Source organism: Teleopsis dalmanni, chromosome 2 (genome assembly GCF_002237135.1).
Source record: "Teleopsis dalmanni isolate 2A chromosome 2, ASM223713v2, whole genome shotgun sequence".
Taxonomy (NCBI): Eukaryota; Metazoa; Arthropoda; class Insecta; order Diptera; family Diopsidae; genus Teleopsis; species Teleopsis dalmanni.
The window spans coordinates 191,201,118-191,215,506 of NC_051847.1; the positions used below are offsets into that span (position 1 = coordinate 191,201,118).

Genomic DNA, 14,389 nt, shown 5'->3' on the forward strand with positions numbered 1-14,389 from the left:
GAGAAAAAGCAAGTGAGAACTTTTCGAAAGAAATCGTTCGAGTAAAACTCGAACGATTTACATAAACGAGCTACTGATTGATTTAGAATTTTATTTGTTTTTAGATATTATTATGTTGAAGATATTCGAGCCAGTGCACTTGAGCACTTTTACTTTTTCTTAACTCGAGGTATTTTCAAAATCCCTCTTAATGCCTTTGACAGGATTATTGTTTATCACTTTATCAGACTAAGCAATAATTGACCTCAGATCTGCATACCTCCCCGAGGAGCCTGCACTCATTCTAAGATTTGATAACGCGGTGTTGGTAAGTCTGGCAGTTTTCGTAAATAATCCTGTATGTATTTTTTGATGGGATCAATCTGGTTTTTGTTTTTGTTTTTGTTAAAAATAAATATTTAGTTTTATTAATATTAAAAAAAGACATAATTATTAAATTTAATACCAAAGCAATTTTCTATCAATCTTCCCCTAACCCCATTATTTACATGTTAAGATAGCTTCGTTTAGCGCTGTTTCACATTAGGCTCTATTTTGATGAAACGTATTCTATGCGTTAAGCGGGCTCGTACTGTACTTTAAAATGGCATATGCTGATCAAACCGAAATTCTATAAAAGTAAGTGTTATTGCATTAAAGATACATACGTACCATACATGGAAATAATTTAAGCATATAAATTGCATTTTCCTACATTTTATTGACTACCGAAATGAGTGCTCCATATAGTGCGCCTCAACAACTTTGGTGCCATTTAACGAGCACGAAATTTGATATTCCAAAACTTAACGCCATACGCGTATGACTTTATTTATGTTACTCCATGTATCTCGGATGCTCTTCTGTTGCTATTGAAATATTTCGTGTACTTGTGGATACTCACTTCACAACAACAACACAAGCACAATGCCTAAAGGCACAATATAAATTTAACGAGTCCAACGTTATATGAATGCAATATCCTATATACATATAAGTACATATATATATGTAAGGTTCAAATATCGTATACATAATATTTTTTTTATTATTATTTATATTTCTGCAACTCAAAATCAAAATAAGTAACTAAAGTGCAAAAAGGAATCACAACAGAAAAATTCTCATCATTTTTATCTTTTGAAAAAATTGAAATAAAACCTCAAGGTTTGCATTGCAGTGTAGTGTAGTGTATTGTATACTGTTAAATGTATCTTTCTTGTTTTTATATATATATTTATTTATTTTTTTTTGTAATTTCTTTGTATATATCTTTTGTGCGCAAATATGCTGTTTCAAAATATTTGCTATCTTGCTATTTAAGGCTGCATTCATGCAGGCATGCAAAAATGTAGCCGGCATTTTGCATACAAATTGTTTGGCTTACTCGCGCTGTGCAGCCAAGAGGATTTCACAAGCTATTCAATATACTCCCGAAATGGTACACTGATACTATAACACACAACATTTATAGTTGTGGCTCTTGGGTGTCTCATTTGTCATTGCTTTTATGTCCGACATCTTTCTTACAAATATTAAATTTAAATATATTTTTCATTTTGACAAATTGCTTTTTAGTTATGCTTTGATGTGCCTTTTGCCTTTAAAATCGACTCTACGAAACTAGAGTTAAAGTATTGTATATAAAACATTTTTTTCCCTTAATCTTCTTAAAGAAATGAATTATTATAAAAATTATGAATCTAAAATTGTAACTGTAAAATATATAGCAAATTCTGTACAGTTAATATTTTTATTATTTATTTCATTCCACACACCATTAAAGGGCTTAAGGATACAACAAATAATTTCGAACTATCACTATTTTGCGAAAATTGTCGAAGTTCGTTAAACGATTTGTCAGTTTAACTATTAATTGTACTTCGCCATTTTGTGGTTGGCCTACCTCTAAGCCGGGTTCACTGGGGATTCCATGTTAGCGTTGCGTGCGGGATATCGTCATAAGGTTTACGCAGGGTATGGCCTATCCACCCATATTTTCGCTTTTGCATTTCAACATTAATAGACGTTTGATTAGTTTACCTCCAGAGTTCTACATTTGATATCGTTCTTGGTTGATGGTTGATAAAAGTTTATAGTGTCTTTTTAGTCTTCTCCGTTACCAGCCAAGTCTTTGATCCGTATAATAAGACAGACTTAACGCATGCATTAAAAATTTTTACAGCTAATAAATCATTATATGTTCTAGGAAAGCAATAATCTTACCGACAATAATACAAATAATAATAATTACCTTTGATTAGAAATTCTCCAGGAAAACTAAAGATATAGTTATTATTTTACTCAATCGTATCTTCGCTTTTATTAAGAGCATATAATTCAATAAAGTTTTTCCATTCTAATATGTCTAGAATCTAATGTCGAATGTTTCACCATTATCTAAATTGCCATTGTTATTTGTAAATAGAAGGAAACATATAAAATAAATATTAAGACATCTATAAGGCGACATTTTTAAGATGTTTGATTCTTTCTTATGAAGTGTGTGGCTTATCTAAAGCTATTTTCTTCTTGTAATTTTAAATGAAGCCCATTCACATGCAATCAGAATCGGAGTTTGAAATGGTGTTTTACCAAAACATATTACAAACACGATGTACGCAATTATATCCTACATGAGAGATTTCCTAATCTCACGATTGTTCGAGCAGAAGAATAGAATTTTTGTGATGCTTGAGTTAAGATTATGGGTGTAGTATTATCTAAGAGAGTATGTGACTACCGAAACTTCTTCATATTATGGAATTCACTATGAGCTTTGGATATTGTACTAGGACTTCATTACCTGTTCCTTCTTATCATAATATCGTTAAGAAAATAAAAACTGTCGACATTTTAGATATTTTATGAAACGCGATTCTTCATTATTTTTCGCTCTGTTGCTGAGTTTAACAACAGTCATAAACTGCCGAAGAGCGCTTACAAAGCTCTATGAATACTGGGATATGCACCTGGAATGAGTGCCGAAACACTATGGCATAATATAATATAAGCTATAAACTAGCTACACAGGGAACTACCGCTGAAATTCTTTCTGGATAGAATATAGTAGAAACATCACTTTTGGTAAGCAATTAAGAAATTAAAAATATATTAAAAGAACGATTGAGTATCTTCTTTGTAATTGTTCAGCTTTATAAAAAATTTGTGAGAGTACACTTGGTAAACTGTTCTAGATAGAGCGAAAAAAGACATATTGCCTATTTTGTTGCTTGCGGCGCTCTGTATTTTGTTTTGCGGTTGCAAGAGCGAGGGATTCCATAGGTGGAAATCCAAAATTTTCATTGAGATGCCCCGCAGGTATATCCGTTTTTTTGTTAGCTTACTTACGGGTCATTGTAAACTAGGACACCATGCTAGAAGTTTACGTCTTCCTTTCAGTCAAATCTGTCGTAGCTGCGGCGAATTAATATTCAGGAGCCCCCTTTGTGGATGACCTTGACCAATTACAGGACCTAACACTAAATAGCATTTTATACTTTGCCAAAGGTTCTAGGTGGTTTTAAACCATGAATTTTTCCTATATATACGATAACACAATAAGCCAATAGTCCTAAGTGGATACACAACGGATCGCAGTAATAACGTAACCTAAAGGTTTCTAGTTTCAAATTTTAAACAATTAAAATTTTATTTATATTAAAATAGTGATGAGTTGCTTAAGATCTAAAATATAGAAATTTATATAGAAATTGAAGTTAAATATTTTGCTACTAAAAATGAGAAAATTTTTTGTGATGTATTTAGCCACACCTTGTTATATTTCAAATACTCGTCTGAGTTATGAATAGCAATTTTTTGAAAAATATTACGAATATCTGAGAAAAGATGGTGTAATGTAATTTTATGTCGACACTTTATTACTTAAAGTAATAAACTGGAATTAGGATATAAATCCTAGATAAGGATGTAAGTATAAAATTACGATGCATAACTCGAATTTCGAAAATATGTGTGCCATTTAGGTATAAAATTTATAACTACACATATATAATATATAAATCATCAGTTATGTATTAACTAATAGAAGAAGATTATATATATACCATATCAAAAATTCTGGTTGGATAAGATATATCCATTATATTCATCAAGCACGTATTGACAATTTCAAGATAAATGCATTTTCATTAAGTGCGCCTTTAATAAGAGGAGAAAATATTTAAAATCCTTTTTCAAGCTTGAAATAAGAAAAGAAAAAGTTGATAACCCAAAAATGGAAAGGTGTTTGTAGTATACGAAATAATATCGCTCCTATTGCAGAAGATAAATAGAAAAGGTACTGATGCTGAACGCTGTTAAAAAAGCATTTTGCACGCGAATATTCTTCATATTTATTTTGGGTTATTGGACTAAAGCCAGAAACATAAAAATTGCAACGCTGCAAGAAGTAAACGGAAATATCTGAAAATAGGAGTGAAATGCAAGAGGAAGGTAAGAAAAAACTGCACACAAAATGCACTATGCAACCAAAAGTGTTCGATAACAGAATAGGACGTGCACGAAAAGGATTCTTTCGTCCTTGTTTTTTGTATATTTTTTGTGAGTAATATTTTGTGAGTCTTGACGCAAAATTAAACGTACTATCAGCGAATTTTGTCCATTATATTTTAATGCAACGAAACACTCGATTGCTTTGCAATAAATATTGGAAATCACTTGGCGTTGAAATTTCCCTTTAACTTTTTTAAAAATTTCTTTTTACTTTCTTACTGACGTAGTACGTAGTACGAATACTCATATCTACAACAATATATTGTAATAATAAAAAAATTAAATAAAAGTTTTTATAAAATTTCATAAAAAGTATTTTGCACGTGCATGTACGCGTGCATATGCTGCTGCACAGGAATTGTGTAGAAAACATCAGAAATATTTTAAAATATTCGATATCTATACGTGCTGTCAATGACGTTATTTATGCATATAAATGCATATCTCCGTCGCTCTCTATTCGGTTACGAACAGACCGTATAGAGGTATTTATGAATGCAACCATGATCCAAAGTCAAACGGAAATTGATATGCATTGACATTTATGCCTAGCATACGCTTGACTTGAGCACTTTCCCATCTCGAATTGCAGAAGTCAAGCGTAAGTAGCCATAGTGGCTGAGGAGCAGCTGCAAGTGCAAAATTAGTTCAAATGCCTGCATTTATCTTAAGATGAGATACTTGAGCAAGTAAACAGCAGTATAACACTATTATGTTAGTTGAACGCTTTCACTTGAGTGCATGTGTTGATGGACTGAAAACTTAGATAGAAATGCTTAAGGTGCATGTCTTAGTTCGTTGAATATAAATCCTTGATTTATATTTATATTTACCTTATTTTCTATGCAATTGCAATTTCATAGAATATAATGGATGGATCATATTGTTCTCATTTCTAATACTCTTCTTCCCTTACGGGGAAGCTTAAGTTCGGCAATTATGCAATAAAATTATTACGTTAACAGTACGTGCCTTAAAATTATGAAGTTCATCTTAAGTGATGCAGTTTTCACCGCTCGTAATTTAGAATAATGAAAATATAATTAAAATTAAATGTTTTTAAGTGTTTCTTAAGTGCTTAGTTGAGTTAATTGAAAATATACTTATACCAAAATATCTGTTTATAAATTTAAGAATTTTTTCTTTTTGGATTTACTAAATACTGTTGCAATGAAATTGAAGAAAGTATAACATTTTGATGTATTTAAATGACTTTCAATCATTTTTAAATAGATAAGTTTAATTAAGAAAAATTAATTTAAAATATTTTTAACAGTTTTAAGTAATTAAACAGTGCATTGTGGATGTCCTCAATATATGTAAATAAAAAATTATTGCAAATAAAACTTAAATGTACACAGTTGAGCTTTGTTAGTATCAATCTTAATTAATAAAAAATGATCACAAAGACACAATATAGAGAATGCAAAATTTAAAATATTAGAATGAATAGTTTAAGTATTTTAATGATTTTTAACCAAAGAGGTTTCGAAAAGTAGTGAACTACAACAAAAAAAATTTTTATTTATCTTAAATTAATTGAATTTTTGACTATCCATAGAGCTATTTCGAGTATTGCCAAATAGTGGTGCCAAACTAATTGAATCAAAATGAATCCAAATTTAATTTTTTTTTAAAATTTTTTAAAAAATTGAAAAAAATAAAGTAGTGATTATTATGCCGCGAAAACAGCTGCTTAAAAGTGATCGTTCCTAAGTACTCGAAAGAGTAGTTATAACAAATACTATACATTACCAATTAGTGAAAGTAACGAATAAAATAAAAACTCTGGTATTTCTTGAAAATAACGGATAATTACATTTTTGACAATACTATTGCCAAATACCCATCATCAGTGCCCTTGAAATTATTTTTTATATTTAATTATTCGTAATTAATTTTTGGTGGCTGCAAGTACCAAGGATTGAACCCGTGCTCTGCCAAATTTGAAGCTCAGAATCAGTGTTCATTAGCCAACTTATCCAAAGCCGTACTTGACGTGTGTGTTCTAACTTGGATTTTTTTGTTAATTTGCTGTAAAAGTTCATTAACAAATTCACTTGTTGTGTTATATTAGAACGAAATCATAAACCAACTGTAGAATAATTAAATTAATAATTTTTTGTTTTAATAAATTTCAATACTATTCTTTTATAGAGGCATTATTTATTGCATGATTTTATATTATTATTTCTTATAGAAATATAGAATAGAACCTAATCTCGAAACGTAATGCGGAGAAAGTCATGCTAAGTTTCTATTAAATAAAATAGTCACTACCATCATAATTGACATTAAATTACTACTTATTAAAACTTATTAAAAGATTTTTATTATAATTTCTTCCGTTAAGCTGCTTTTAGAACTTCAGGCAAAAGTATAAATACATAAAAACAAGACAATCAATAATACGATGTGAATATAGCCACTTCTCTATAACATCTTCCTCTTTAAGTAATACACAAGAACATTCACTGCCAATTAGGTGGCATGTGTTCCAAAGCCTATGTCCAGGATAACACCAAGTCTTTATATATTTGATATATTCTTTCATATTAAATTGAAAAAGCACTATTGAACATAAAACTCGTGTGCATTCTAATGGAAACCACTGAACAACCATAGAAAAACTTGTATAAAAAGAAAGATTATTGGGTTACAAAAGTCATAAATCAAAATAAATGTTAATTTATTTATATTAAATTTTATTATAATGACTATTATCAAGCAAATTATGCAAATACTTTTGTGTGTTTTATGCCTAATTATTAAGAATCAACATTTACATAGATTAATAGCCTCGATTATTTGTATCTTTCTGCAAACTTTTTGAAATACTTAAACCTATGACATTGACTTAACAATATGCTACATATCTAACACTGCTATTTTACTTTCAAGTAAAATTTTTTAATTCCAAATTTGTGTATCCTAATAAGAGTTCTATTCCGAATACAAAGGGGAGTAATATTGATAAAATTTTCAAAATCCCAAATATTTGATTAACCTAATTTTAGATTTGATTCGCATATTGCCAAATACTCATCAGTGGTTTTGCGAAATATTTTTGGTTTAATTCCCCCGTACATAATTTTTGGACTGCAATTGTTTGGAGTTGAACCCTATCAAAATTAAACTGTGGACTCGTGTATTAACACACAAAGCCAAAGAACAGTTAATTTGTTTAAATTCCAATTAAATTTCGAGTGTTCCTTAAAGGAAATTTTGTAGCTAAAGATATTAATTTTGCTTTATGTTCCTTAATATCCATTCTTAAAGCAAAACGCTGGTTATTATCACTACTCTTTATTGTAAAATTTGAGAAACTTTATATTTCCCGAGCCTTTTACTGCAGGTGTGAAATGCACTTTGCATCCTGCATAAAATTTGCGTTAAATGCATTTCAAATGAAGCACACAAGAATTATCTATAGAACTGTGCTAACTTACTGTGGAACTGCAGAACTTAAACGGAAGCTAGTAGTATCTAACATCTGTGTGAATATTTATCTATAAGAACAAGTTTCCTCTCTTTATTTTTTATGAAATAATTTCACTTTTATTTTAGTTGGGATTTTTTAAATTTTTTATTTTTGAATTTTTTTTTCTGAAGAACTTTCTTATGTTCTCTTACCTTTTGGTAGAAAAAGCAATCCTCAAAAAAATGCACAATTTTTTTTATACTTTGTTATACTTTGTCCGGGTGAAAGCTACAAACTCTGTTTTTTTTTTTGTTTTGTCTTAAAGTTGTTTTTGGAATAAATCTGAAGCTGCTAAAATGCACTTAGCATCTCCGTGTATGATAAATGCTGTTCAATGGTGTGCATAATGATTTTCATATATCTTTTCTCCGAGACAAAGTAAAAAATGTGAACTGAGTATCATAAAGTAGAAGCGTAATTTAAAGTAGAATTTTTCCGTTTAGTTAATTTTCTATTTTTAGCAGCTTAACACTAGGTTTCCACAGAGTATAGAATACTAAAATTATTGTTTTGAACAATATATTTGACATGAAAATCTCGTCTCTCATCATTAAATATAAAATAAATAAAATGTTAGGATAAACTCTTTCATTTTTTCAAATATCCTTTTCAATGAAACGTAACTTTATTTTCCTCAAAATATTTTAATTTATTTTTAAACAAAAAATTATTAAGGATGTTGCTGAAAAATTGATTAATTATTTAGAAAAGAACTTTTAAAAGTTATAGAAAAAAAATTTTAAATTTAACAAAAACATTTTTATGAAATATTTTCATTGATTAGGGTTTTTACAATGTTTTGCATTTGCTATTTGTTATAATTTTTGTATTAATAAAAGTGAAAATATATCTTTATATATTTTTAATTAATCCTACCATAAAACGACTTTGGGAACTTCTGAATATATATAATCACGTCCCTTTAGAGATACATATGTATTTGTTTAATAATGAGTATATAATATTTAAATAGTATTTATCAGTATTTAAGCCTGTCAAGTTTGAATTATGAACTCGTACTTTTGCCCACCTTTTGCTCAGCTTCCACCAAAAGTTCCGGGTATTAGTATTAGATAGCAATGATTGGGAATACAACATACCTGCCTTCGTTGGAGATTACCATCTCTGGTACACGAGTGGCTCGAAACCGATGAAAGTGTGAGTTGGAGTTTATGAAGTAAAACCAAAAAAAGGAAATATTTGCGAGTATTAGTCAAGAAAATTCAGTTTTTTAGACCGAAGTACACACAATTAAACTTTGTCTATGGAAATATAAAGGGAAACTCAGCACGGGAAAAATCATATATATTTTCTCTGACAGGAAATTAGCACACCTAGCACTTAACTCACCTCGAGTGATTTTAAAAGAAGTATGGGAATGCCCTCAACTTCTCAATGATCTTGCTGACTGGAATAGGGTCCACTTAATATGCATCCCAGAACACAGCGGCTGTAAGGGAAATGAGAAAGTCGATAAACTAGCCAGAAAAGGGGCAGCCTTATACTGAATTGGGCCAAGACTATATTGTGGTCCTTCATGGAGATTTTTTAAACTTACAAATAATAAATGGCTTGGGATAATGTAATTGCCTGCAGACAAGCCAAAGAATTCATGCCAAATCGATCAAAATCCAGAACTAGCGATCTACTAATGCTGATCAGAAAAAAACATCCAACTTAACACAGAATTTCTTATTAGACATTATGAAGTCAAAAAAAATCTACCGAATCTAGATATTACAAAGGACAATAGTAGTAGACTTTGTCACAAGAAGAGCAAATAACAGAACACATTCTGTGTCATTGTGATAGTCTCCTCAGACTCAGACTTCGTTACTTATCAACTGCCTATCCACTTATAACTGAATTAGCCAACATCTCTCCAAGGACATAATGGCATTTTTAATTGATACGCGTCTATGGAACCAAAGTGCGTTTATCACAATAATTCTTAAAGCATGCAGTGACGTGGTGACATAGTTTCCAACCCTTTCAAAATTTAATCAAATAAATAAAATTATTTTAGAAATGCTTGAAGCATTTCAATAACATGTAGAAAAATATTAATAGTCTGGTAATATAGTCATCAAAGCAGAAGAAACATTATTTTTATTTACATACAACTTTTTTTTATCTAAGTTGTTAAAATTACGACAATTCTTCACACCTCTCATATACATTCCGAATTATATTCAACTAGTTTTGAATAACTTTATTACTTTAACATTCCTTTATAATTGCTTTATTGCAATAATCTAAGATTTAAGGCTTCGGCTTCCTTAGAGCAAAATGCAGTTATGTGCATTCCAAGTTTTTATTATTGGCCCTAGAGCCCTAGAGATTCTTTGCTTAAATTTTCCCTTTGCTGCAAATCTGAAACTTTAAGTCCTTGTAACTTTTGGCATTTAAAATCAATTTGCAACTTCAAAATTGAAACATTTTTTATGTATTAGATTTTTCTCTATATTGTTGTTGTTGTTGCTGCTGCTGTTGCTGTTGTTGCTGCCGCTGTTGTTGCTGCTGCTGTTGCTCTTGTTGTAATGCAATGTCGTCAAGTTGAATTGAGAATTCTGTGGTGCGATGTTATCGAGTTTTCCACATTTTCTTGTTGGCTTTGTTAACTTTATCTTTCAGTTCTTCTGCAGCATTCGCAATTTTCAATAGTTTTTCCTTCTTTTTTTTGTGTTTAAACGAAAGGACTTAATGTTTCTATTTAGTACGAACAAACTTAAACACATTAATTTTGCTCCTTTGTTAGCAAAAACTAATGAAATTAGAAAGAAAATATAGGGGACAAAAAATAAAATAATTAATTTAATAGAACAATGGAGATATGAAAACAAGAAATATTTTATAAATTGACTTCGGACTTCATGAAGCGAGGAGTAGATAAACACAACTATTTACTTTTCTATAGAATAATTTCAATTTTTATTGCTAATTATTTTACTTTGCTTATTTTTTTGTAAAACTGCTATTTTTAATAAAGTGACATCTAATTAAAATGGAACAGAATCGATGTAGATTTAATTATTACTTTCATTTTTCGCCAGCCAAATGTTGCTTTCTAGTCTACGTGAAATTAATAGATAAAAATAATTTATAAAGAGTTTCAGTAGATAAATTTCTCTACTTCTCCAAAAGATATTCTATTAATTTATTCATAGTTTTGAGATAGTTTTTTGAATTCGGCAACCCAGGCTTGATTAGATACTTTAATAGTATTTTAAAACTGCCTACTTTTCCGTAAATATTAAATTAATATATTTCCAGAAACCATCTCTTTCATTTCTTAAACAAGGGAATCGCTATTTATTGGATTTTTTAAAAAACACTCTATATAACAAAATGCTATCTATTCATATATAACATATGTTCAGAAAGAAAAGAAGTAACAGAAAACGCTCGCAAAATGTACCAGAACTTTCACAATCGATACTTACTTGTAAGAACTTTCTCCATGAAGCGATATAAGGATTATATGAAACTAAGCACAAACTATTTATAAATCATTACCGGAGCTCTGACAGGGCGTTACTGGTTGAATTATCATCATATAAAACCGGCAACGTACTGTAGCGTAAATTGTAAGTTTAACACTGAAAAGGTAAGAGCTTTATTTATGTGCTGAAACTCTGCCTGTCACTGATGCAGAACCAAGACACACTGATGCACAAAGGACACAATAGATTTCTAGACCACAGTGGTAAATCTCCTAATGTAATATTAATAAATAAATTACTTATAGTTGTGTTATAAACTATTTTTGTTTAGTTTATAAAAACATTGAACTTTAATCATTACAATTGGAATGTGTAATAGTATGTTCTCATTGCCTTCATTAAAGAAGTTTATTTGATTTACATCGCTAATGAAGTTGATTTACCCTACAAAGATCCTTCGAAGTTTCCAACTTAGTTAAGAATAAATTAAAGGAAATTACACTAAAAATTTGGAAAACAATAAGGCAAAATATATTTTTCAATAGGGAAATAATCAAAACTTTTTAAAATGTTTGTTTCTTATAAATAAATATTATAAATAATTTTTTTTTGAATTTTCTGCATTTTTCTTGATAAATTAATAAGCTTCGCTGAAACTTTTACAGAACTGTCTGACACATAAATCAACTAATGCCAATGGAAACGATCAAATTTGATTAGTAATAAATTGATTTAGCTACAGTGGTAGCATAGTATAAAATTATTGATACGTATGAACCACTTAGTATATATTAAATTTTATAACAACGATATTAAATTTTCTGATCTCACATATTAGATGCTTATCATTTTTATATGTTTTAAAAAAATTAAAAAATTTGCTTTCATAGCATAATAATGCTATATTTGAGCAATAAGCTTATATGTGTACAATATTCAATGTAATAATTCTAAGTAGTTTTCTACAGGTATGTTTCATATATCATATATCACATGTATATTCTTATTAAAACACATTACATTTGTAAATATTGGAATAGTTCGTTTATACTATTATATAGTATAGAAGAGCTTTTCCATATTACATGCAAAAATATCTCAATAGTGCAATAAACAAGTTATTTATCATTTAACTTTTGTATGTGTATTATTTAATTACATATCCCATTATTTATTATTTTATTTTATTGTTCAAATATTCTACAGCTGGTTAATGATTTCGTTTTAATATAAACACAGTAAGTGAATTTGTTAATAAAACTTTCACAGCAAATTAATAAAACTCCAAAGTGCGAATATATGAGACAAGTACGGTTTTGGGACAGTTGGCTAATAAACACTGACTCTAAGCTTCAAATTTGACAGGGCAAGAGTTTAACCCTTGGTACTTGCAGTCACCAAAACTTAATTACGAATAGTTAAATGTAAAAAATAATACCTAGACCACTGATGTTGGGTATTTCGCAATACACGAAACAGTTGTATGTTATGGTCAGCCAAAAAATTCAATTAATTAAAATAATATAAAATAAATTTTTGTTGTTGTAGTTTACTACTGTTCGAAAAACCTTTCTATTATTTTATTTAGAATATTCTATTAATTAAACAACAATTAATCGCTTTGTATGTATTACCGGACTTAATTTTGTTACTTGACATATATCTGAATTTTTATTTTTCAGTGGGGTAAAGTACACAAACTAATACAGTTAGTAAATCAAAGCTTATGGCATGTCCATTTCAACTATCCAGAAAGAATAGAGTTTAATACCAAAGTAAAAGTAAATTTTATACAAGTGAGTGCATTCATGTCATATTTTTGTAAACTAACAGATTTTTTAAATGCTCATGACGTTTGTAGCTTAAAGCTTTGTGTTCACTTTTATTACAAATTTTTTCATTTTGAAAAATTTTTCGTTATATACTTTAAAAAAAATATTCTCACAAAGCAAAGAAAAATACTTTAAATACTGTGGTTGAAATGCAAGCGGGAATTTCGTTACTCATACTCAGTGACTTACGAAAACTATTTTACACAGTTCGTTTACTAAATGTTTATGGTTCATTCCAACAATCTCTTTTAAAAGAACATAAAAAACTTAAAAGCTTGCTAAATAGTTTAATTTAAATTTTTTACAGATAACTATCAACATTTCCATGGGATTCTTCATTCATCTTACTGCATTTGCAGAATTATTTAACTGTTTAGAAAATATTTGATGCAATTTAGCTGTATTTATATTAAAAAAATGTATTTTTTCGTTTTTATAAACTTTTATCTATTGAAAAAAATATATTTTTTTGTTTTTATAAACTTTTATCTACTGAAAAAATTTTATGTCTTTCTTTATTGTGTATTTATTTATTATTCTTTTAAGTTTGTTCAACAACTTAAATTTAATATAGGAAATATATAACTATATTGGCATGAAACTGTAAAAATTACAGAATTCTAATATAACTTTTATGATTACACAATATTGAATTAAATTTTTTTTTTTTTAAATAACTTTTGCATTTTCATTTGTACGAAATAAACATAGAACATTTTTTTTTATTTCGCAAAAATCCTTCGTACAGTGTTGCAAAGGAAGATATTTTCATCCGCTTGGGATTCTGAACAGAAATTGCAGATTTTGACAAAATTGAAGATTTGTTATGAAATGAAAATTTATTTTTTGTGCAAATTTACTTACGAGATACGAGTAACTTGAGCCCTATTGAGTAGAGCTGAGCTGAGCTAAGTTTATTTGTTTGTTTATTTGCTTCTTGATGACATACCAGACATACATACGAGCATGTCTTTTGGCTGCAACTTCTGAATTTGATGTTTTATGAGCTCTAAAAGGTTACCAAAACTTGTACATGTAGCATTGCAACATTTTCTTAGAAAAAAATTTTTGAAGTAGATTGAAATATTGCACATATTTGGAAGGATAAAGATAGTTTATATTCAATAGATTTATAGTTG

General features: G+C 28.9%; 1 protein-coding gene across 1 annotated transcript in view; it reads left to right on the forward strand.

Annotated features, from left to right (window-relative positions):
• Positions 1-712: 712 nt before the first annotated feature.
• The window catches only part of LOC119676433 (all trans-polyprenyl-diphosphate synthase PDSS1-like), a 17,240-nt gene continuing 3,563 nt past the window's right edge, over positions 713-14,389 (forward strand). Inside the window, exon 1 of the mRNA XM_038087673.1 lies at positions 713-799. Within this exon, the coding sequence (XP_037943601.1) occupies positions 713-799 (87 nt within the window). The remainder of the gene's footprint in view (positions 800-14,389) is intronic.